This window comes from Eulemur rufifrons, chromosome 24 (genome assembly GCF_041146395.1).
Source record: "Eulemur rufifrons isolate Redbay chromosome 24, OSU_ERuf_1, whole genome shotgun sequence".
NCBI classification, from domain to species: domain Eukaryota; kingdom Metazoa; phylum Chordata; class Mammalia; order Primates; family Lemuridae; genus Eulemur; species Eulemur rufifrons.
Window position 1 is genome coordinate 35,818,056 of NC_091006.1, and position 26,712 is coordinate 35,844,767.

At 40.3% G+C, this 26,712-nt stretch overlaps 1 protein-coding gene across 1 annotated transcript in view; it reads left to right on the top strand.

Annotated features, from left to right (window-relative positions):
* Nucleotides 1-290: 290 nt before the first annotated feature.
* KCTD8 (potassium channel tetramerization domain containing 8) overlaps nucleotides 291-26,712 on the top strand; it is a 161,192-nt gene continuing 134,770 nt past the window's right edge. Inside the window, exon 1 of the mRNA XM_069458211.1 lies at nucleotides 291-1,284. Coding sequence (XP_069314312.1) covers nucleotides 291-1,284 — 994 coding nt within the window. The remainder of the gene's footprint in view (nucleotides 1,285-26,712) is intronic.

Genomic DNA, 26,712 nt, shown 5'->3' on the forward strand with positions numbered 1-26,712 from the left:
CCCGCCGTCGCCCCGCAGGAGCGGCCGCCCTCTCCGCCGCTCCGCCGCCGCGGCCGCTCCCGCGGAGCCCTTCTCCCGCGCGCCGCTCCTCCGATGGAGCTCGGGCGCCGCCGCCGCCGCCGCCCCGCGCCCTGAGCCGGCTGCCCTGGCCGGAGGGACGCGCCGCCCCGCCGAGGTGCCGGGCGCCCGGGCGCTCGCCGAGGCCCGGGGGCCGCGAGGGGTGCGGGCGCGCGCTCCGGGAACTGAGAAGTGCTGCTCTCTCGGGTCACTCGGTCGCCGGCGGGCAGACGATGGCACTGAAGGACACGGGCGGCGGCGGCGGCACCATCCTGCCCATTAGCGAGATGGTCTCCTCGTCCAGCGCGCCCGGCGCGTCCGCGGCCGCCGCCCCGGGGCCCTGCGCGCCGTCGCCCTTCCCCGAGGTGGTGGAGCTGAACGTGGGCGGCCAGGTCTATGTGACCAAGCACTCGACGCTGCTCAGCGTCCCGGACAGCACTCTGGCCAGCATGTTCTCGCCTTCCAGCCCCCGGGGCGGCGCCCGGCGCCGGGGCGAGCTGCCCAGGGACAGCCGCGCGCGCTTCTTCATCGACCGGGACGGCTTCCTCTTCAGGTACGTGCTGGACTACCTGCGCGACAAGCAGCTCGCGCTGCCCGAGCACTTCCCCGAGAAGGAGCGGCTGCTGCGCGAGGCCGAGTACTTCCAGCTCGCCGACTTGGTCAAGCTGCTGTCGCCCAAGGTCACCAAGCAGAACTCGCTCAACGACGAGGGCTGCCAGAGCGACCTGGAGGACAACGTCTCGCAGGGCAGCAGCGACGCCCTCCTGCTGCGCGGGGCGGCGGCGGCCGCGCCCTCGGGCCCGGGCGCGCACGGCGGCGGCGGTGGCGGCGGTGGCGGTGGCGGTGGCGGTGGCGGTGGCGGTGGCGCGCCGGACCGGCGCTCGGGCTTCCTCACGCTGGGCTACCGCGGCTCCTACACCACGGTGCGCGACAACCAGGCCGACGCCAAGTTCCGGCGCGTGGCGCGCATCATGGTATGCGGGCGCATCGCCTTGGCCAAGGAGGTCTTCGGGGACACGCTCAACGAGAGCCGCGACCCCGACCGGCAGCCCGAGAAGTACACGTCCCGCTTCTACCTCAAGTTCACCTACTTGGAGCAGGCGTTCGACCGCCTGTCCGAGGCCGGCTTCCACATGGTGGCGTGCAACTCCTCCGGCACGGCCGCGCTGGTCACCCAGTACCGCGACGACAGGGTCTGGAGCAGCTACACCGAGTACATCTTCTTCCGTAAGTCCGCACGCTCGCGTGCCCTGTCGCTCCCTGTCCCCGCCGCGACCCCGGCGGGTTCAAGACCGGCCTGGGCCCTGGCGGGGGGTCCCGGGGGGGAGGTGAGCGAATGAGTACGAGCAGCTGTCGGGGTTGACGTTTCGTCGCTTCCGAGCCCCCCTCCACTGCCTCTCTCGAACTCGGTGCCACCCCGTTCCCACGTGGTGCGCTTCGTGAACTTTATGGATCTCGCCTCTCTGCCCCGTCCCCTCCTGCACGTTCGAGGCGTCCCCGGTGACGGAGGACCGGGGAGGAGACTGGAGCACGGGGCCGTGCACGGGTCCTCCCGCATCCCTCCGCTTCCGCGGGACCCCTGGTGGGAAACGCATGTGGCTCTCCGTGCTGTCCTTGCACTGAAGCGTCCCCGCGCTGCCAGCGTCCCCTGCTGTCGGTGCGGGTGCGGCGCGGGAGCGTCGGTCACCGGTGGTGTCGGGAGGGGCGACGGGACAAGGGACCGCGGCGCCGCCGGAGCCCCTTGGGGCGGGGCGCCAGGAGTCCGGATTGTCCCGCGCCGTCACCGGCCGTGCGACTGCCCGGCGTTTGGGATGCGGGAGGTGGAAGGAACTGGAGAGCTGGGGAGTCTGAGTGCTGCTCTGGGATCAGGAAAGGGCGCGCTGTGTGCGTGTGTGTGTGCATGTGTGTGTGTGTGTGTGTGTGTGATTGTGTGTGTGCGTGTGTGTGTGTGTGTGTGATTCTGTTTCCAAGGGGGGCCGAGCCCGCTTTCCCGCGGTGCATAAATGCAGTGATTTTCCGAACTGAGAGGAGGACGGAGAGGATTTGGGAGAGCGTTTGCAATGAAGCTTTTCGTAGGGCGCTTCCGGAGCGGGCCAGACCCTGCCCGGGGCGCGGGGCGGGGTGGGGGGTGGCGGGCACAGTTCTCAGTGTCGCTTATGGAGCCAGGAAGGCAACGGCCAGGGAGCGATGTGGACAAATGAGAAGCCAGCTGGGATGGCAGCGGGGAGATTATTTTGCAAACGTTTGTGTCCTTTGGCCACAGAGGCTTTAAAACTTGCCTGCAGCCTCGGAGAGTAGCGCTGAAAGCCTGTGATGGAAATAGTGTAGCTGTATTTATTTATTCAGCGACTACACTATTTGGGAACTGAACAATTTTCTACACTCTGTGTGACTGGAGAAGGGGAAGGGGACCTCTCCGTGCACGGGTGCGAGCTTGCTGGAGGATGGCTCAGCGCTTTATGTTCTGACAACCTTGGAGGCCGGCTGACAAAACCCAGCACACCGGTTCTTAGCTTGTCTTTTTAAACCGTGCCCGATTTCTTGAGAAAACCATTTCAACAGAAAAGCAAATGAAGTGTCCACTGAAGTGGTAGATATGAACCTATTGTCTTAATTATGTAGAAGTATCACCTGATACACAGTAAAACCATTGCTGGTCAGAAAAGCCACCCGAGGGAAGATAAGATTTTATTGCTTATATAAAATCGGCATATCTTCAATATGCATTAAGTACTTTAAGTATTGTAGCATCATTCTTTACATTTTATCCCCTATCATCGTGACCTTTATCAATAACTTTTTAGATTTTAAACACTTAAAGTCATTCAACATAGATTTCCAAGCATTTCAGAAGATGAGTTAAAGTGAACTTTTGCCTTTCTTGTGTTTAGTAATTTTTGTTAAAGATGTGTAAGCATGAGTTTTCTGCTAAGTTAAGTTTCTAAAATTTTGGAAATCCTTCAGAATTTTGGTTTTTCTTTTTCCCCTAGAAAAGTTGTAGTCTTGAAAATGGTCATTACTTTCATTATAAAGAGATAATACAGGTTATATCTGAATTAGGGAAAAAAATCCCTTATCATATTTAAGTTGGAAACTTAGCCAGTTTAACTAATAAGATAATTTGAGAGATATTTGAAATTCAGGACCTGTTTCACTTCTGGACTTAGAAGTGGTGTTAAATATTCATATTATGCATAACCACTTGCAGAGTACTCTCATTGCTGATGACCTCTGAAATTCATTCATAAAAGTTTCAGAAAATCTCAGGAAGCAACTCACAACTTTCTTCATTGATTATCCTAACTTTGGGGGAAAATACACTATTCCAGATTAAATGTTGTTCATTTGAAGTGGTAATCTAGTCATTGATCAACCAAATGTAGTTGTCATTTAAATTTTGGATGTAAAATTTATCTTGAATGCTAGTATACATATATTTATTTTATTAATTTGTACAACTTACTGATATTTTCACCAGTTATTTTAAATGTGATTCCTTTTAATATTTGGTGAATGAAAATACACTGTAAATTTTTTGTTTTTCCATTCTATTCAGTTCAGTAAAGGACAGAATATAATTATCTTATTTGGCAAGTCTCTATTTAAAAAGATTATCCATATTATTCACAAAAGTAAAATTATTGGATGACCTTTTTTCTCTACTTATGTGCTAGGTGTGAAAACTTAATATCTTTTATTTTCCTTTTTGACACAATTCTTTCAACAAATATTTATTTGTTGTATAACATATTTATTTAGTGTACAATATGTATGAGTGATACTATGTTTTAAAATTCATGTTGCATGTGAATTTAGTAGCCTGAAGCAGCAATAGAATTGTAGTGTATACACTTGAGCTTCAATTTTAATGTTCGCCACCACTCCTGAGTCTCTGCTATAGAGGGGAAGAAAGTGGCAAATGGTTCAGTAATCTCAGACACTGCTATTTTCCAGATGTGTGATCTTGGCTAAATTATTTACTTGGTCTGTGTCTTAGTTTCCTCACCTGTATAACAGGGATTATCATAGTACCAATTTCATAGGATCGGAGAGTACATGTACAGTGTTTAGACCAGTGTCTGACTCATAATAAAAACTTAACAGATGTTAGCTGTTACTGTTATAAGTAATACGTTACAGACTTTATGATTATTGTCAACATTAAGTTTTAATTTTGTTTTATAATAAATATAGTTAATTTAATTGTAAAGCTAATTAGGAAGTTATTTTGCAATTAAATGATACCATACTCTACTTTGAGAAGTTTGAAACAAACAACTAAATAACTAATTTCTTTCCTGGAACTTGAATTTTTCAGGTCAAGTCACCTAAGCTTGCTAATCATACTTCAGCTGGTTTTTCTGAATTGACTCCAGCAGAACTCCCTTTTGATTCAGGGCCAAGAAGTGTTTTAGCACTATGACTGGAAACTTTGGCAATATTTTCTGATAAATACCAAGCTAGATTCATATCTCCTTAAGTGCTTATATCCAAGTCATTGAGTTCTTATGCTCAAGGTTGTGTACAAACTATTAAACATTTAATATCAGGGTCATTTGGCTACATGGACACATATCTATTCTCAGTCTTAACTCATTATTTATCAAGGTTTTTTTTTTTTTTAGTACACTGCAATATATACTAGTACTGTTAAATTCCATATTACTTTTCTAATATCGAAGATGGATTGTCCTTTCTTGGGGAAAACAGAGTGATTTATTGTGCTTTCTGTTTTGGGGGGATGTTTGGTGAGTATAGTTGTGGATGCCTTTAGCAATATATAGGAGACAAAAGGGATTTTATGTTGGCAGTGTATTGCTTAGAGAATAGATAGTTATATGATTGGAATGTGATGCATAGATCACCTGTGGTTAAAACTAGTATTCCAGATTTCTTTTATTTCTTATAATCAGAGAGTTTACAGAAAAGATAGTGCTGATTTATTGCTTTTCTCTTTTTATGCTGCTTCAGCTTTTGAACTCCATAAGCAGTTTGTGTGTGAAAGTATACCTTTTTCTGGGTTATATTTGATATTCTTTAAGTTTGATATATCCTTTTTTGCTGTTTGATGCAGGAGAGTGCCAGATATAGGAATTAATGCTATTACTGAACTGGGCTGTGAAATCAAATTTGTCTTAATGGATTTTATATCTACTCTTTCAAATTCATTCTGACTCATTTCACTGTGTTGGGTTGAAGAAAGCTAGTTGAGTTGAAAACATTCAAATAGCTACTCAGACTCAATCCTGTGTTAGCATGCTTGCTGTGTTAAGAGCTTTGTAAGACAAATCTTTAAAAAGTCATTCTGTTCAGGTGCAAAGCTTTAAAATTGTATCTTTTTTAGTCTAAACCTACTTTTTTGATCACCAAACACTATTTTATGGAAATTAATTTTGTTAGTCGTATTTTTAAAGTTGATTCTTTTCTTCCTGATTTGCTAGTTATTTTTATAATTAAAATGTAAATTTTACAATTAACACATGATTGAATGTCTTTTGAATTAGCAGGAATAAGCAAAAAGAACGGATAACTCTTTAAAAGACCAAGATTTTGATTTCATGCAGCTAGTTCCGATTTTAAGGTGGACAAAATGACAAAAACTTTGGAGTGCAGAAAGTTTGGGGGCTATGCTGTGTGGCACTGGCCTCTGTTTAAAGACACTGAACTTTTATGTCTGGCATAGTCTTACCTTTAAACTAATCTTTTTTTATAGTGCTTTGGCTTTAACTTTCCATGCCACCCTTTTACAACGTTGTGTGGGTCAATCTGTATGAAGAGGCTGAAAATGGCTATAAGCCTTATTTGGCCAGATTCTTTCCCTTTTGTAGCTTGGGATGTTAGAGCTCACAATTTTTGTATGAGTGTGTGTGTGTGTGTGTGTGAGAGAGAGAGAGAGAGAGAGAATGAGAATGAGTATGCTTGAGTTAAAAAGAAAAAAATCCTCGTTGGAAAAAAGAGAAATAATATGTATGAAGTTAGTCCCCAATTTCAAATTATTATCTATTCTATCGTGGTAAGTTATTAGCTAGCATTAGTTAAAATTGTGAAAATGATTGCCTACTTGTCATTTAAAAGTTGCTCTTTTTATATTTAATAATTTTATTTATACTCAATGTATATTTCAAAATTGCTTAGAGAGTTATTTTCAAATGTTCTCACCACAAAAGAATAATAAATAAAAGTAGCAATTTTTTCACTATGAAAGTTATATATGTAATTTTGGGGGGCATTTGTAAAAGAAAAGTAAAATTTAAAAAATCACCACTGGTAACTGTCTACATTTAATTATAGATATAATTTTTAAAGCCTTTTTTGAATTAACTTTGGGGTATTTGAATGATCTGTTACCACTTAGCAGCAAGAAGTCTGCAAGATATACTGGTGGCTTCTCTAATTGAGTACGTTCTTTTAGTAGGGAGAGGCTACAACACCAGAGATTTTGCAAGGACTTACCTAAAGGGTAGACTGACTTTATTTACAGGATTCCAAAGTCATTCCAATAAGTAAGTTAAATACTTTATATGTTGTAAATGTAATGAGAAGCCTCCAGCTGCTGGCTTGAATATAGGTGCCTTGTGTCTATCATCTGTGCACTTCTCATCATTAGTTTCTATTAACTGTACCCATTTTTAATTAGTTTCTGACTACCATACAGATTTAGTTGTAGTTTGCATTTTCAAAAATGCAAATGTATGAAGTATTCTATGCTGAGTTTGTATCATATATAAGGTTATTCCCAGGCCCATTGGCTTTTTAGTGTTTCCCTGTTGTTATTAATATTAGCCATGTAATGCTGAGAGAACCTTTGCTGTGGAATCCTTCACACTTCTCTGTGGTTGGCTGGCACACTAGGTTGGGGATATTGCATTTTTGAGGGTGTGTCATCTGTGTTCGTGTTGATCTTCCATGCTAGCTTTCTTTTTCCTTGAGAATTGTGTTGTCAGCTCCCCAGTGCGGAGGCTAAGGCCATATTAAGAACTTAATAAATGTTTATTTTCTGTATGCAAGTACAAATTAAAGAATGAACTAGAGAGGTAGGAGTCTCCGTTGGGTGGTTATGGAACTTGAGATTTAGTTTAAAATGCACTTATGGAGCAACTACTAGGCTGCAGCAAAACGTACAGAGAGACATACGGGCAAGATGTACAAATATCAGTAAGAGACCCTGTGTTTACGGTGATCACAGTAAACTTTATGTAATTGTGAATTATGTTATAGAGGGGTTATTTCGTATGTTAGCAAAAGGCAGGAGTGATTACATGAGAAGTTTTTACATAAGATCCTATACAGAATGAAAATAAGTAAAATGCTAACTAAAATGTTGGGCAGACTAAAATAATGTTATAAATCAAGTTGTCAGATTTGTAGACACACACACACAGAGACACACATTTCTTTTTGTATTTAAATTGTTGGGGGAATAGAAATTGTAAAGGATCAAAAATTAGCTGATTTCATTTCTTTAGGGTGCTGAAGATGTTGGGCAAATGCTCCATGCCCCAGCTTTCCTGCACTCACTATGTTGTGTACTTGCCTTTAAAAAAAATCTTAGAATGTAGAGTCTAGACATGTCCGGGCCTTACTGTGGTGTAACTAAATTCAAGAAATACCTGGTTATACTGATAGGTATTTGCAAAGGTGAGGATCCCGTTAACTCTGTATTGCAGTCTTGACTCTGTATTCAAAACACATCTTAATATGTGCTTAACAGGTATTAATGTTTTGTGATCGATATCACAGTATCAGTTTTACTTATATTTATTAAATGTGTGTCAAGGTAGTTAATGAAAATAAACCAATTTTTCTGGCAATAACAGCACACAGCTTTATGATTTCTAACAGGATGCTTATTAGTTGAGTGCTTTTTCAACATTAAACTTAATTAAATGTTCAGCAGTTAACTTATGATGTTATTTCTACCATATTGTAACCATTCTCCTATTAAAACCTACTTACATAGAGAGAAAAGGAAGTTAATACAACAAAAGAATATAATGAAGAAATATACAGTGTTGACTTTATGTCGTCAGAATAGTGAGTGATTTAACCATTCAGTTGTGTTTTACTTTATTTCAGAAGTTACAATAACAAAGACCTCCTTGGACATAGGATTCATAATATATTGCTCTTTCTCATAATTTTGCATAATTCAATATGCTAATTGCTGGTACAAGTAGAATAGGGAGAGCAGTATTGTGATTAGGAAGAGACAATGCCAGAATCTCTTGGCCCCCACTCTTAAGAAGCAAATCCTTGTACACAATGAATGGTTTAATACTTTCTAGTCAGATTCCTCGAAAAATTCTGGCTCTGGCTCTAGCTTTGAGATCTTGGGAAAATAAATTGCTCTCCCTTCTGATGGGAAAGAGAGGGAAACCATACTACTCACTTTAAAGGCTTTTTTATAAGGATTAAATTAAGTAATCCATGCAAAACACTTCAAATAGTATCAGGCACAAATTAAAAGCTCAATAAGTGTTAGCTATTGCAATTTATTAATTTAAGGGCCTCCAAATACACAGCCAATCTTGTTTTTCTATTTTGTTAATTCTTTGTACCAGATTTCTTCTCTTTTTCTTTTTGAAGAAATTGAAGGCAAAGCCTGTTCAAAGCTGCTCTGAAAGGATCCTGTTATCATTAGCAATTTTTACTTTTCTAAATTATTAACCTGCTAAGTATAAAATACATTGTAACACATTGCTTAGGGAGGATAAATGCACTCTTCCTGGTCCAGTGCTGGTCACTGGTCGATTTTGACACAAAAAGAATACTAGTATTCAATGAAAATTGTCGTATACTATGGGGTGTATTTAGGCAAAATACCTCTTAATCATATTCTTTATTTATATTTCTGATGAGGGCTTTTAGCTTTGATTTTCAGCAGTTTTATGCAAGAGAACAAATTGTCGCAGAGCCAGGTGGGTTCCAACATTGCTCAGAGTTTGGGCATTCGGCCAAAATTTCAGGCTAGATTTTGGATTCTAATACATATATTCACAATTTTAGGAGAACTGTGTTAGCTGTCAACTCAATCAGCTCCTATTGAAACTGCTCTGACAAATTTTTGATATAAGTTTTCTAGTTGCTCAAAGTCCAGGTATTTGAAGAAAGCAGAGATCTGAGGCAGAGGGTGGCAGCCACTCAGAAGTAATTTTCCAGTATTCTGACCTCTTTTCTTCTGGTTGGTGAGTCTGCATCTAGCGTGTGTCTTTGCAGGTGGAGGATTAAGGATTCAGGTATATAATTGCAAAATGACTTCTGCTTTTTATGAGGAAAGTTGCTACATTGGCAACTTTATAATGAGTGGTAGGAGGAAGCAGGCATAGTGGTTACGAATTATTGGTGTCATCTGTATGGTGGTTTTTAGGATGAATCTTCTAATGTTGACCCAAATTTATTTATTTTTGCTTTTTATGTATTTTTTTGAGACACGGTCTTGCTCTGTTGCTCAGACTGGAGTGCAGTGTCACAGTTGCGGCCCACTGCAACCTGCAACGCCAGGGCTTGTGCGATCCTCCTGGCTCAGCCTCCCAAGTAGCCTGCAGGTGTGCATCACCACACCTGGCTAATTTTAATGTTACTTTTTGTAGAGACATGGTCTCATTATGTTGCCCAGGCTGGTCTTGAACTCCTGGCCTCAAGTTTTCCTCCTGCCTTGGTCTCCTAAAGTGCTGAGATTACAGGCATAAGCCATCATGCCTGGCCTTGATCCTAATTTAGAATAAAAAAGAAAGATATTTGGAGTCACTGGGCTTAACCTTTATCAGTAGGTAGATTTGTTATTTTGTGCTACTTTACTTTTCTGTACTTTAGTTCTTCATGTAGAAAATGGTAAAAGTTGATCTTCTTTTTCATCCTGTCTCCATGGAATACCATTAGTAGTATGTGCCAAGTAATCTGTGCTGAATAAAAATTGAGTATTTCTTCTTGTTTTATTTTTTTTATTTTTTTTTATTTTTTTTTGAGACAGAGTCTCGCTCTGTTGCCCAGGCTAGAGTGAGTGCCGTGGCGTCAGCCTAGCTCACAGCAACCTCAAACTCCTGGGCTTAAGCGATCCTACTGCCTCAGCCTCCCGAGTAGCTGGGACTACAGGCATGCGCCACCATGCCCGGCTAATTTTTTGTATATATATATTTTAGTTGTCCATATAATTTCTTTCTATTTTTAGTAGAGACGGGGTCTCACTCTTGCTCAGGCTGGTCTTGAACTCCTGACCTCGAGCGATCCACCCGCCTCGGCCTCCCAGAGTGTTAGGATTACAGGTGTGAGCCACCGCGCCCAGCCTTCTTCTTGTTTTAATGTGTCAGACTGTCATTTCTTAAAAAGAACAGGTTGAATATGTTGCTATTCATAAAATAACTTTTTAATGCACCATCTCATTTAATAAATTTTTGAAATAATTCTGAAATATATAAACTACCAAACGAAGGGAACTCCAGTTTAGATTAATTGTAAGGGACTGAATCATTCCTCTAATTTAGTTAATTTATATGTATTCATGCATTCATTAACTGATCTAATACACCAAGCAGTCTGTCAGATGCTGAAGATGTGGTAGTAAGCAATAGTGAACACACTTCATGACTTGCATGACCAGGGCCGTGACGTGTAGATTTGCAGGTTGTGTGCACTGCTTGACTTCAGATTGCACATCGTAGGCGAATGGCACAACAACTGTTAATCTATGCACAATACTCAAATTGTGAGGCTCTGTGTGATGGGCAGGCTCATGGCCAAAGACTGACTGTATCTCCTACTAACTTTGACCACGAGAGTCTAGGCATGTGTTGGGTGAGCACTGATGTGACTCTGTAGCCACTATTGGCAATTACAAACATTGCCCTCCTAACTGTGGTTGAATAATGACCAAGTTATGTTAGAAATGAGACATTTTATTGGCATTGACCTTTTGCTAAAAATCACCTCTTTAGAGAAAAATGCAGTCTCCTAAAAATTATAATCTTTTTGGTCTCTGTATTTTACCAGACTTTCTGAGAAATTTTACTATTTTCAGAAATGCAAAATCTATTCAAGAGTCCAGATTTTGCCATATTTCTTATAGATGCTGCCTATTCCCCATGAATAAATTCTGAAGGCAAATTCAAATGAAGACTTCTCCTGGTTACCTTTGACAAGTGCTCCATATTTAAGATTAAATTAGAATTTGAAATGGTTTTGAAATATTCCTTTTCATTTCAGTCAAGTGGACCTGGGACGAGCTGATTTAGCATGCTTCAGAGACAGTAGTTAAAAGATATATAATCATGTGTAACAGAAGATAGGGAGGGACCTTGTTAACAATGGTGAATGTTGCTGGCAAATGGAACCAAGAAAAATATGGTAGGAGACCCAGCATTAAAGTTGCTGTAGCATAGTGTAATCATTTGCTTTTCTTCTGCTGGACTGATGTGTTTCTAAAGCATGCAAGATCCGTTATGATACTTCAGTTTTTACTTTCTGCATTGGCATGGTTAGATTGTGGAACAAACTTAGTTCTTTCAAGATGTCCATTTTATAGCTGCCACTGTCAAGCCATATTTATCATAATTATCAATATCATTTGGTGTTTAGCATTCATACTGTGAAGCTCAGTAATGTCCAATATTTGGTTAATTTAAAAAAGGGGAAAAAAAGATTTATCCCACAGTTTCAGTACAATTACCAGAGTCTAGGGACTAATGGCTACATTTGTTGTTAAATTGTATGCAGTATGTTACTAGATGAATTACATTCTCCCAAAAAGATATATTGAAGCCCTAACCATGCCCCCCACCCCCTGCCCAGTACGTCAGAACAGCACCGTATTTGGAAAGAGTGGCTTTACAGAGGTAATCAAGTTAAAACGAGGTCATCAGAGTGGGCTCTAATCCGGTATGACTGCTGTCCTTATGGAAAGAGGAAATGTGTACACAGGGATGGGGGTAGACACGCACATCCAGGCAGAGAACCACGTGAACATGAGAGCAAAGGTAGAGCTGATGTTTCCACAAGCCAAGGAATACTGAAAATTGCCAACAATCCACTGGCATCCAAGAGAGAAGGGTGGAACGGGTTTCCCGCATGGCTCTCAGGGGGAACTAACCCTGCCAACACCTTGATCTCAGACTCTCAGCCTTCAGAACTGTCAGATAATGAATTTCCATTGTTTAAACCTGCGGTCCCCAACCCGCAGGCCATCATGGCTCAGTTGGTCAGTGACCTGTTAGGAACCGGGCGGCACATCATCCCCTGAGCTCCACACCCCACCCCCCTGCCCCATCTCTTGGAAAAATTGTCTTCCGTGAAACAGGTCCCTGGTGCCAAAAAGGTTGGGGACCGCTGGTTTAAACTGCCCAGTTCGTGGTGCTTTATAGTTACAACTCTAGCAAACTACTACAGTAGTTTCAAACTCCTTATCTTGTGAAAAATCTGGGAAAAGCTTGAGAAGGCAATGGTTTTCAAATTCCCTGTATTTTTCAGAGGTCTTAGTTATAGACAATAGACTCTACTGTAGCTGACTTAAGCTGGAAAGAATTTATTAAGTACAATAGATTGGTCATAGGTTGGTTGGGAGGGCTGAGCTTCCAGGAACAATTCCCAACCATATCCTAGAATAAGGCTGCCAAGGGACACGCTGCTTTGCAAGGATCTGGGCACTCGGAATGAGGAAGCTGCCATGCCGCTGCGGGATCTAGCCACCCCACCTGTGCCATGATCTGTGCCAGTCAAAATAAGATCATCATCTCACTTCCTGATCCCCTTGTGCCTCAGTTCACAAGCGTGGTTGTGGAACCTGAATCACAGCTGGAACTCAGCCCACAAGAGAGTCTAGGAAATGTAGCTTTAAAAATAAAACAGTAGCAACAAATCCTCGTAACACATTATTATTGTTTGTTTAAACTATTTAATCTACACCACTCATCCTCCATAGGTAACTATTCTGATGTATAATATTGAATGGGAATCCTTACTCCAGTTCTTGGACAATGAGGATTCTGTTCTGTGGTGTTTATATATTTAATTTACATATGTTATCTCTCCCATTAATCACTTTCTTTTTAAGATCAATTCATTTTCATGTGCTCATCTAAGCCAATTGATTGTTTCTAAGGGCTTCATGTTACTTCCTGGTGTGTATTTTATGGAACTAACCTCTCCCCCGCTGGATCTGTATTCCGTTTGCCTTCAACCTGATCATGGCCAAGTCCACTGTGGACCTGTGTGACAATTATTTAAAATACACGTCTAGGAGGGGAATTGCTGGAGCACCGGGTAGGCATGTATGTCATTTGAATTAAGTACAGTCAGATTGCTCTGCAAATGGTGCACCATTCTGCACTCCTGGCCGCAGTGCGCGAGGATGCTGTTACCCCACCTCCCTGCTAATGCTTTGCAAAATTCAGTTTTCTAATTGTTGCAAAAGGAGGAGAAATGTGACATTTCATTGTTGTTTTAAATTTCATTTTTCTAATGATGAAAAATGGAATTTTTAAAAGCTCTCCAGCATTGGAAAGGTTTTCAGTGAGCTGGTCAATGTAAGGTTTAAGACCGGAGTCCACAGGAGGGGCGGCACAGTCGAAAGTTAAAGCACCCTCCTGGGTTTCGGCACCAAATGTAAGGTTTTTTGGAGTGGCCAGTGCCAGAGAAAGAAAGATGAGCAGAGTTGAAAGAGATGAATAAAGAGGCTTTATTGGAGCCCTCCCGGGTCAGGGTAACGAGTCCCAAGAGAGGGACCCAGGCGAGCTTCACGGGACCCACGGAGTGGGACCAGAGAAGTCGCCCCGCCCAGAAGTCTGAGTGGGCTTATATACGTTTTTAGGGCTGGGGGATGGGAGTTTTTCCGGAGGGAAGGTTTCCGTGGGAAGAGTGAGGAATTTCTTTGTTTCAGCTTTAGGGCGGGTATTGAGGAATAGGAGGAGCTTCCTCTTTTTTCATTAGGGAAGGGAGGGGTGCCTGCCACCAGCCTTACAGTCAAGAGGATGCATTAGTCCATCTCTTTGGCCACCTTCTTCCCCTATGAAGTTTCCAGCCACAGCAATAGCATGAGCAATACGTGCTCCTGCATAGCATGATGAAACTGCCCTTCGTGCAAATGCATATGTATTAACCTTCCCCTAAAAGGGAGGCCCCAAGTCTCATCCTCCATCTGTGGGCCATGTACAGTACATTATAGGAGGTCTGAATGTGATTCCTTGTGAAATGGTCACCTGTGATTAATGTATATATTACTTGTCCCCAGTGCATTCAATAAGCAATATCAAATAGGAGCAGAATGACTTCAGTGAAAGCTTTTCTTTCTAGAATGGGAAAATGGTAAACTCACAGCAGCCGTAAGTCTATAGCAAAGCCTTCTGTGCATAATGAAAGACTCCTTTTTCACTGGCCATAGAATAAGGTTCTTGCTAAACTTATTTGGCAGCACCTGCTTCTGCCGTTGAGTCAAATTCCCTTGCCTGTTGTCTGTCCTTCCTAGTCCCTTTCTTTGCTTTCCGGGAGATTCTTTCCTGTTAGTTGTCCCCCCTTGTCCACTTCTGGGGCCACACTGGGCAGGACACTCTCCCTGCTTCTGCACTGTACATAGCTTACTTTCCAGCTTGCAGGTTCAGGGGCTTTTGAGTTGCTTTAAGGATTAAGCAGCCTTGGCAATTCATATGGTCAGTCTTGCAGTTTTGCTGATAACAAATTCCTTCAAAGTCAACGTGCATTTTTGGTTAGTTTCGTGAGTGAATTCAGGGCAACCAAAATCTTGTGTAATGTAATTTTTTAGGGTTGAAGACTCTTCATTTTATGGCCTCTGTGAATCACTCATTTCCCCCTCTCTTAAATTAATGGTTTCAGAGGAAGGTGCCAGCTTTGTCAGCAGGGCAGTGGCCTTTGTGTGAAAGAGCACCAGTCATACCTTCTGCTAAGGCTGCAGTTTTGCAGTCACCACCTAGATTTTTGTTACCATCATTGCTTTGTTTTTTTAAAAAAAATTTATATTATGAAAATCTTAAATGTAATGAAAAAAAAAAAGACAGGCTCATTCAAAGTAAACAAATCTCCCATATATTCATCTCCTAGATTGAATAAAAATCAAAACATTACTTCATCTCTGTTTTTTTATTTTTTGCTGAAGATTTTTGCAAAGCCAAAATATTATGTTATTTCACCCCTGTACTTTAATATCTTAAAAAGTGGGTATTTTCTTGTATAATCACTATTCCATTATCAATTTATATGATTATAAACTATGTTTCAGATATTGACAAGGCAAACAATTTCTTGGGAATATCTGATATATAAGCCATAATCATATTTCCAAGATTGTCTCAAAGTATTTTTATAGTTTTTTTCTTTTTTTAAAGTCAGGACTATAGATTTGATTTTTATGTCTCTTTTCTCTCAATATAGAATGGTCCCTCCTCTCTGTCTCTCACTCTCTCTATTTCTTTACATGTAGCACCATCAGTTTGTTTATAGAGATAAGATCTTGTAAACCTGATTAATGTTCCATGTTCTGGATATGCCTGCTTGCTTTCTTCTGGTATCATTAAATTGTTCCTTTGTCCCTATATTCTGTAAATGGACATTAACTCAATCTTGACTAGATTCAAGTTCTTTTTTTTTTTTTTTTTTGGCAAGACTGTTCATAGGCATTCTGTGTACTCCATTTTGCGGACAGTGTCAGGTTGCCCCATTATTACTGATCCTCTGTGGATGTGACTGGTGCCACCAAGTGTTTGTGGTATGGTCTCATCATTGAATACTATTGCCTGATGCAAACATTAAATTAGGGGCTGTCACATTCTGACTTTCTAATGTTACTATGTTTTCCACATTTATTATTAAATAACTGGAATTTTGTAATGTAGAATTTTCTCTGAAGAATTACTTATACTGTTCGTGGAGGAAAGGTGGGGAAAATGCATAATTCTTTCTTATTTACTGCCATTTTTTCACACTGGGAGGACAGCTTATGACATACAGAAGACTATCTCAATGGAATCCAGAAATGTAGTTTTTAGCCGTCTAGCCTCTTCATGCTAGTACACAGCAGGCCCATCCACCATATCCTGCACTCTCTGTGCCTCATTTGAATTTGGGAACAACATCGGAGAGACTACAGTTTTTATTAAAATACTTACAGCTGTATTCATATTCATCCACGTCTCTGCAAAGACATCTTTGCATTACTCTCCTTATGGCATTTCTTTATATGCTAATGCATGTATAAGAGAAATGAGACTGGTAATCTTAATCTTACCATTTCCAGTGCTGCTTATTTGCAAGTTATCAATGATAAAAAGTGTAGGAAGTAGAATCTCAGTTTGGATAATAAAAAATACCTGGAGAATGTTTATGTTGTGAAAATATGTAATTTCAAAATAGGCATATTAGAGTCCAGAATAAATGAATAGCTGCTAAATTGTAAGACAGTCATAGTTGTAGTTATGTAAAGTGTATAAGCATTCTGACAAGGATTAGAAAACATCAGAGGATCTTGGTTTACCTATTGCAAATTTTGCCACTTTCTGGTTATCTTTGAGTTCAAGAAAATCACTTAAATACCATGAGATTATTTCCCCATCTCCCATTTGAAGAATGATCTGAGCATAAAGTAGATGACACTCGTTAGGTGTGTTTAGCATCCCAGTTTGAAAAAAAACACATAAATTGCTTTGCAGTATTAATAAAATATGAGGAAAGAAGGAGCTGAGGAGCTTTCCCATCCTCCATAATTTAGGCAAGATACAAGCAGAAAGGTTCTGCCTCAGCTACTTCCCAGGTGAACAACTTTTGCCTGGCATGGAATTATGAGTTTAAGTCACTGAAGTGCAAGATACAGGGCAGATAGAGGAAAATTGCAGCCGATAATAATGTCGGTACATTGTAATAAATGAACCCACAGAAGCCCATGAATGACAGCCATTACTAGGTGACTTTACCCAGAGAAATTCCCTGTTAAGCCTAAACTGGATGTTTTGGCCAAGCAGGACAAGGGGGGTAATTTCGCATTGGGCCTGCCCTCCCTTCCCTGTGGAGCGGAGCGTGTCCGACCCTCAGTGCTATTTCTTGATTGGAGTAGTGAAGGATGGTATGTACTAGGTAGATTTTTAAAATGAAATTAAAACTGGTGATTTTTTTCAGTTAGAGTGGGTGATTTCTTTTTTTATTCGATTTACTCTCCAGGCTCAGTAAAGCTTCACACTATGTCTGGCACCAAGTTGTCACTTAGCAAATGTTTATTGATTTAAGTAGGGAAGCTGTGTGGTGGTTGAGTGGAAGCATCTTACGACTAGGTGTAAGGGGGAAGGCGCTGGAGCATACCAGGGCTACGTCCACTCCCTAATCCTTCTAGTTAATAACTGTGTGACTTTGGCTAAGTCATTTATTTTCTCCAATCTTTGGTTTCCATTTTGTAAAATCATTGGAGTAATAGTACATATTCCAGAGGGTTGCTCTGAGGATTAAATGATGTGATGCATATAAAACACTTGGCATAGCACTTGATTCAAATCTAAGGTTCACTAAAGTTAACTATTTTACTTATTATTTACAGAGTAATGATGAAACAGGAGGAGGTAATTGCCTAAACTGGATGGAGTGTTCAGGGAAGGCATCAGAGAAAAGGTGACATTGCAAATTGTTGACAGAACTGTGGGCATTCAGGTGAGAGAGTTTGGGAGCTTAGCTAGTTCATGCAAAAATGGCATGCTCAGGGAATAGTTTGATTTGGCTGGAAATCAGGGAATGTGTTGGAAGAAAAATCTGGAAATGTAGGCAGAAGAAAGATGATGCAGCACATTAGATTTCAGGCAAAGGATTTCAAACCAGAAAGTGAGATGATCAAATAAGCGTTTCCAAAAAGCAACAATGGCAGCCTAGTGACACATAAAATTGGGGAAACTAAATTTGTTTGGCTAGTTGGTGGGTATTGGAAGGGTGCAGACTAGAGATGAGTCAGTGTGTGCTAGTGGAGAGAGGCAGGGAGGGAGGGATTCTAGTGCTCTGTAGATGGTGTAATCAAATGAATTTTGGGAGGAGGAATTAAAGCACCTGGCAGCTGGCCTGTGATTCGTTCATTTCCTTTACCAGGGGATGTGTTGGGAAAAAGAAAAAGAGGTAGGTGGCCTGGACTTATCTCCTTGTTAAATAGCTGGACAAGTAAAAGATGAATAATATTTCTAGAACGAAGAGACCTTATCTAGTGAAGGACTTTACCAGATGACCCAGGCTAAGGGATGACTTTCAGTGAGTAAGTGCAGAATCTATGAGGTGTGGCTCACTGGAGGACATCATTAAACTATTCATTTTTCTGAGTGGATAAAATTTCAAAGTTTTTAAACTTGCACACTTCCATCTGTGTGTGTAGCCCCATAAAAACGCCTTTGAATTCCTCATCAATCATTCTGGGCCAGAGAATGAATGTCCCATGTGCAGTAGAAGGAAGTGGGGACATAAGTGGGATGTCCCAGACCTCTCTTTGTTTCATCTGTGCCTCCATTCTTGAAATTATTAGTGACACTTGATACTCTGATCTCTGATTCATGGGAGTCTAATTCAGTCATCTGATCCTGTGTCTTAGGTCAAACTTTGTGACCTATTGGATGTGGAGAAGACCGAGAAAGAGATACAGGGAACCACTCCAGAGTCAGTGGAGTCCTTATCCTAGAGAGTTTACACTGGATGAGGGAGGCCCTGCCTCCATCCCTAAGGAGAAGATCATGAGGTCAGTTGAGACCTGTTAATTTGGGGTGTCTGTGAGTTTCAGGTGGAAATGTTCCATATGCAGTTTCTGGAGGTTGGGTAAGTGATCAGTGAGTTTGGAGCAGAAGAAAACTGTACTGAGGCTATTGAAAGAGTAGGGGGATAAAGAGGGACTTGGAAATGATACTGAGAAAGTCCAGTTAGGCATGAGAAGTATCAGAAGAGAGTAGTAATTGTGGAAGCCATGGGAAAAACGAGTTTTAAGCACAAAGAAGTGTATATTTAATGGTGTAAATGCTACAGAGAGTTGGCTGTAGATTAAGACTGAGAATATCAATTAGCTTTGCAGATCGAGAGCTTATTAGTGATTTTAGAGATAATTAAGGAAAATTATAAATTTGTAGCCGTAACAAATTGCATAACTGGATGTCGTCCCTGGTGTGGATACAGAGGTAGAGAGAGTAGATAATGGGTTGAGCCCATTTGTGGATTCTCAGTGTGGGTGTTATGGAGACTAGATCAGAGCTAGCTAAGGATGCAGAGTGGCGGATGCGAATAGTTGCTTCACTTCCACTACAGCTTTCGCCTCACCATTATCCACCTTGGTCTCAGTTCCCCCACGTGGCTCATTTTCAAGATTAAAATCACCAGAATGGAACTTCTTAAACCATCGAGGTGTATTTTGCATTCATTAGCCACATCCTTCCCAAACATTTCATTGATATTTTGAGCTGCCTTTGCTGCATTGGTTCCACGATGGAACTCATATTTGAAAATAACACGAAGTTTTGACTTATCCATGGTTTCACATAAGTTGCTCTAAGAAAAAAAAAAATGTGAAAGATAATCACAAGCCAAAATGTGCATTTGAAAGAATGAGGATGTACCTTCACAATAAAAACAAACAAACAAACAACAACAACAAAAAAAGAAGTGTCCAAGTGAAATGTCAGAGATAACAACTGTCAAACTTAGTACTTAAGGAAATTGGACATTCCATACTTAATAATCTAATAGTAAATGGTCATTCTATGCATTTTGATACACAAACCAAAAATTTAGTAATCTACCTTGGTACATTCTTCTACTTATTTTTCTTTTGGAGTTGAAAGAAACTATAGGTATTTTCTAGTCCAGAAGTATTTAATGTAAGGTACAGGGACCTTTTGGAGGTCTGTGAATACTCTAATATATATTTCACAATTTTATGTACATAATCTTGTGCACACCCTTAGGAGAGAAGGAGGTTCCTAGTATTCCTGAGATTCTCAAAGGTATCAATAATCCAAAAAATACTGATAACAATAACCAATATTTTGATTAATTTCTTCTTCATGTATGAGGAAACTGAAACCAAGGGTGGGTAAGTGGCTTTACCAGGATCGTAATTCTGGCTAGAGACAAAGTGGTCACTAGAGAAAGCTGGGCTCCTGACTTCCCCGCTGCCCTTTTCCCCTTAAGGCATTTAGTGGTCAAAGTTAAGTTGTTTTCTGCAGAGGTCATCACCTCTTATCGCAAATGCAACTACGCTGATACTAATGTCAGTCCTTAAGATACTTGTTCTATGCTCTGCATAAGTATTGAAAAATTCTGTTTATAATTTATCTTAAATAGATTTGTTTTATGCAACATGTTTTTAAAAAATTGATGCTTTTAACAAATTTTATCTTTATATTTAAAAATTGTGATAGAATGAACTTCTTTTTAACTTGTTTGTACAAATTTCCATTATGTTTCATGGCCCTGATCTGTCTCTGACTTGATTCCATTATTACTCAGCCTAATCCCTTAGTGCCTATTTTACTCTTCAAAGTAACAATTAGGCCTCCACTTCTATCATAGGATGTCAAAAATGACAAGGGGAACATTGTACAAGACATTTCTTTTATTAACTTCATAGTTTTATTTTTCATATTAAAGTCTTTTAACCATCTGGCGTACTATTTTGTATGTGGTATTCAAAGGTAGAAATCTAGTTGTTTTTTTTTTCTATAAATTAAACGATTTATTCTTTTCTCCTTATTTTATGCGCCCACATGGCTCATCACCTTGGTTTGTGACATAGCCTTACTTGTGTATTAAGTTCTTTTTTATGTTTTGGAGAGTTTCATTTGTTTAGTTTTTATTACTACTATACTATTTTTATTTTGTGATTTTGTGTATTCTTTATTAAATTGAGTCCTTTGTAGTTTTTCTTTTTCCGTTATATAGGGTATTTTATTTCTGATTATATTCTCTAGCTGGTTATTTGGTTATTTCTAGTGCAGAGAAATATTCACGATTTTTATAAATTGATTTTGCATCTGATTAAACTCTTGTTAGTTTTAAGTTTTTTTTGGTCAATTCCTTTGTTATTTCTATTCTAGACCATTATATTATCTAAATGATGGTTTTATTCTTTCCCTTCCAATATTTCTGCTTTTATTTATTTTTTACAGCCCTTGCCAGAATGTATAGTATTATCCAAAGCATATATCACCTCATTTAACCTTAATTACCTCTTTAAAAACCCTGTTTCCAAATGCAGTCACCTTCTGAGGTAATGGGGATTAGGACTTCAAAATGAATATTTGGGAGGCATAGTTAAGTCCAAAACAATGAGAATTGTCTTAAGAATGGGAATGTACTACCATTTGGTCCAGCAATCCCATTACTGGGCATCTACACAAAGGAAAAAAAGATATTCTATAAAAAAGACACCTGCACTCAGATATTTATAGCAGCACAATTCACAGTTGCAAAGATGTGGAAACAACCCAAGTGTCCATCAATACATGAGTGGACTAATAAAATATGGCATATGTATACCATGGAGTTCGACTCAGCCACAAAAAACGATGGTGATCTGGCACCTCTTGTATTATCCTGGATAGAGCTGGAGCCCATTCTACTAAGTGAAGTATCACAAGAATGGAAAAACAAGCACCATGTGTACTCACCATCACATTGGTATTAACTGATCAACACTTAAGTGCATATATAGTAATAACATTCATCTGGTGTTGGGCAGATGGGAGGGGGAGGTGGGGATGGCTATATACACACCTAATGGGTGTGGTGTGCACCATCTGGGGGATGGACATGCTTGAAGCCCTGACTCTGGCAGGGAAAAGGCGATACATATAATCTAAACATTTGTAACCCTGTAATAATTCTGGAAAAAAAAAAAAGACAGAGAATGGGAATGAAGTACTTGTTAATGTTATTAGAACAAATGTTCCTGGTAGATAGTCTCTGTGAATAAATTAGCAGATCTATATATCATTTCCATGTGCTTGGAGTTGATTTTTTAGGGTTTATATTATTTCTCTGTTCTTGCAGTTGATTTTTAGGGTAAAAACCATATGACTATGTGTTTAGCTTTTCAAGTCTCAAGTCGGAAGCAATTGCTAAACTTATTTTTATGGAAAAGCCTGATTTATAGAGAGAAAAACCTCACACCAAACAAAATTGCTTTCAGTCGATATTTCTCAAATGGTATTTAAGTGTCTTTAATAGTCTGTAACATGTTAATTTCTTCATTCTTCTGTACTAATTTCTGTCTGTAAGTGTAGAGCTGAAATTGGTTGACAGAGAAAAGAGAATGGCTGTTTACATTGTGTATCTAACTACATAGAAAAGCAGGGTCGTGTAGGAGAAAGAGCCCTGGGAGTATCTGCTACTATGTACAGAGACAAATGTAGCTAAATGGCCAGATGGCTGGATGACCAGAGGAAGAGTTGGGGAGATGGTGGGAGACCCCAGATAGTCTCCTTAAGGCCATAAGTATGTCTTTAGAAAAGATTTTCTGACCCATATTATTAAACAGTGTCTCTCTGGACCTAAAGAGTAGATGATATTCATTGAGAAAAATCAAACTGGAACCCATTTGGCTGGATTAAAGATAAATAGTTTTAAATAAGATTATCAAAATTATCTACCCAATACTGCTTTGTTAGGTATAAATTCAAGATGAATTTGTGAGATCATTTAAATATTGTTTTTACCATCAGAACCTGAAAATATGTGAGGTCTCTCTAAATGAGCTTTACTATCAAATCAAGCCACAAGGATAATTCAGAGATCTCATTAAAGACTTATTCTAGAAATTAAATTTCTCTTCAGGATAAAACTTCCGAATGTAACTTCAGAATGGGAGGTGTATGAATTTGCTGATTAGGACTCTGTGTGTTTTAAGCAGCTCACCTTCTGTTGACAGCTCAGTGGGATTCAAAAAGCTTTTACTTTTTATCACTTTTGATTCAAGTAAACAATAATCTCATGGTACATTTATTACTTACGTTTTTTTTTCATGCTAACTTTCCACCCTTCATTTGTTTTTAGATTCTGGGTTTGCCTTTAAAGGGAGACGAATTCATTGTCTCTTGAGGGCCATTGTCAAAAACTTCTTCCAGCTTAAATGAACAGAGGAATTGGGTCACTGTTTATTAAGCAGACAGACTTGTAGACAGTTTCTGGAATCACAGCTGTGTCAGTTAATGAACTGCAGCAAAGCTCTTGTTTCGCTGATATCTTGACAGTTCACAAAATAATTAGCAGCATAGCTGTTTTCACTAATGGACTATTTTGCATCTACAGTGTTGTCATTGTTTACTTCAAAAATTTCCAGAGAGGAAAAGAGCATAATCTGTTCTGTATAACGGGTATTTACTGACTGAATGAAATAAGCGAGTCAGCTTGACTAATTGAGGTCAGGGTTTCTCAACCTACCTACCACTGACATTTGGGGCCCAATAATTCTTTGTTGTGGGCGGAATGACCTGCGTAGACAGTTCAGCAGCATCCCTAGCCTCTACCCAACAGATGCCAGTAGGACACCTCCCTCCTTCCCCTCTTCCTGCTTGTGACAATGGAAAATGTCCCCAGACTACCAAATGTCCTCGGGGGGGACAAAGTTGCCCTGGTTGAGAACTGCTAACTTAGATCAGCGTTCAAATTTACCCTGGAAACTGAAGAAGTCAAAATTTATGGTTGGTAAAATAGAGTTTTAGGAGGGTCTCTTTGTTATCTAAAAACGGCAACAGCAACAATAGCAGCGGCAACAGCCACTGCAGCCACCCCAAGGCTGAGGAGATGAAAAGGAGTATTAGCCGGATATGAGCCAGCTACCAGGTACTATCCTAGGCCTCTTGGGCTGTGTTATCTGGTCCTCCTGAGAGCCCCGTGAAGGGAGCATCTTCATTCTCATTCTGCTGCCATGGGAACGGAGGCTCAGGGGGATGAAGCCCAACATCTGGTGGGTGGTACACCTGCTAGCTCCATCCCCAAACTCCTGTTCTTTCCAGCTCCTTCTACTGCACCTTTAAACCATCTTCTTCTGCAAGTTTCACTATTTCTGTCAGTGGTGACATAGTTTAAAGCATTGAGGGTTGTATTAAGTTTTAATTTTGATTTTTTTGTGATTTGTATACATTAATACAATTATTAGCTCCAATTCACATGTGATATAGTTTCCTGTTTCAAATGCTTGCAATAAAAACTGAGAGGGGAAAGCCTCCTTTAAACTACATCTATTTCATACCATTTGAGGACTTCTAATAGAGGTTCCTCCTTGGCTGTGGGTGTTGGTTCTATCTGCCCCTCCCTCCTATTTTCCCAAATTGAGAACACACTAATAAATGTACCTCAAAGGTACCCGCTCCAACAACAGATAATCGAGAAAACATTCTCATATATCATACAGCTTAATTCCCAAATTATAAGAACTTCTTTCTAATAACAAAATTTGATAGATTTAAATTGGGTACTTTTTATTGTTTCCTTTGAGAAAGGGGTCTGATAAGCAATGAGGTGGCTAGTAAGTACATGTGAAATCTAAGAGGGGCAACATTCTCAGCTAAAGATACGATTGTCAAGTTTGTGAGTTCTATTTCATCACCGGAGAATGCAGTTTATTACATGAAGTATAGACACTTAGAAGGATGTTAAGTAATAAAAATAAGCATGAATGGCATGTATTTTTAGGAACAGTTAATGCCCAAGCACAGCTCAGATGATTGTTGTTATGCACAGAGTAAATTAAATAAGGGAAAAAAGATCCATAGATAAAATTGGAAACCGTAAGCATTATCATGAATAGTCCATTGTGATTTTTTTTTTTTTTCCTGTAAGAATTCTGGGCTTTCTCCCAATAGTAGCTACATCAAACATTGCAGTATCAGAAACAGATGTTGCATGTTTTTTCTCCATGCTTTCCAAGGATTTTGTCTATTGCAGAAGGTGGGGAGGGAATAGGTAGTGATCTAATACTCCTACTGGGCATATGTTGTGATTGAACTTTTGTGAATCTATGTGGATAGGGGCTCTCCAAAGCCTAATCTTCAGCAATTTGTTCCATCTCCTGGAAGGGAATGTACACTAGATGTCACACTCGGTAAATATAAAACAAGGGGATATGAAGAAACCTAGGAACATCATAGAGGCCAGAGTTTCTCACAACTACAGACCAGAGCCGCCACTTGCCTCTTTATCACCCAGGGTTCTTGTTGAAAGGTACAGATGTCTGGGCCTCAACAGACGTATGCTGAATCACAATCTCGGTGGTAAAACCTGGACATTTGCATTTTAAATAATCTATTCCTGGTGATCCTTATGCATGTTAAAATTTAAGGACACTCAAAGTTTGAGGTCCTATGGTCACCAAAATGGGATGTATACACCCAGGGAATGCACCAAATCATCTACTGAGGAGCAGAAAGGAAATAATAAAATTTCCGTGCATATATTTTTTCTTAACCTTTAAAGTTTTTTGTTTTTTTTTAATTTGCGTATATTTTATAGTGCAGAGTACGGTAGTACATATATTGAGGGCATGTACTTAAAACTGGCTTTATGATAGGGAGTCAAACAGTTTGGAGACCAGTGATCCTCTTGCTTTGAGGAAAACCCATTTTCCGGCTCTCTCAGTCATCTGAATTAAACAAAAGAAAAGAAACAAATTAAAGAGTACCTTCATGGGTGGGGACATTTCGTAAGTCCCTTGTCTTCTTGTTGGAAATTCACTGCCTAGCTTTGTTTTTCCACCCTTTCCTAAAGAGCACCTTACACGTGCCTCTGGGTAAGAGTCATCCTAGGGACTGAAGACCACTATCCCTACTCTATTTTAAACGATTTGAGTTCTGTTAGAACCTTCATTTTCTGACTTTTTAATTTAGCTTTCCTGAGAGTCTTATAATCCTTCCTTACTTCTGTAATAATATTGTCTGAATTATTCTATTAGGAATGGTGTTTATTTCACAAGGGAGACTTTCTCAGGGTCTTCTTGATCTTTTCTCCAAACACCGGTGTTCCTGGAAGAAAATGTGAGCTCCCCGTATATCTGCAGGTCCCAGGGGCTTCACCTTCTCTTGCCAGTGTATACAGTAAGTCTCCAATAATTCACCATATGTCTGGCCCCAGGGTGGAAAACCAAGGCCTGCTTTGTGTTTTTTGTAAATAACACACCCGTGTCCAATGGTTTTACCTATTAGCTATGTCTGTTTTTGACCAAGTCTGTATGGCCTCGAAAGCTGAAAATATTTTTTTATTTGGCCTCATAAAAGAAAATTTTGCCAATCCTTGATCTTTTCTTACCAGGATCCAGAGGTAGCTTGGCCAATTAAGTCATTGCTCACCTCTTGTCTCTTCTTGTATGCACCTGACTCCCTAGGTTTTGGGCCAGTTGGTTGCCTTGTGACCTTCACACTCAAATAAGTTAAAGTTGTCAGCCTTCTATTTATCCATCGTTTTTTGTTTAAAGTTGTGAGTGATGGTCTTTCGCTCTCTATATCCCCAAGTGATTCCCCAAAGTCTCTGTCCTCCCCTGACTTTTTTCTTACAATATATTTGTTAAAGGACTGAGTAATTCAACTGATAGATTTTTCCACAGTTTGTTGTTTCTGTGTAGTATTAAAATAATATAGTACCTTGTTTTCTAAGATTTCTTGGTTTGTTTCCCAAACTCTACCTTTTTTCTGGGCCTTCTCGTTCCTTCCTCCCTTTTATCTC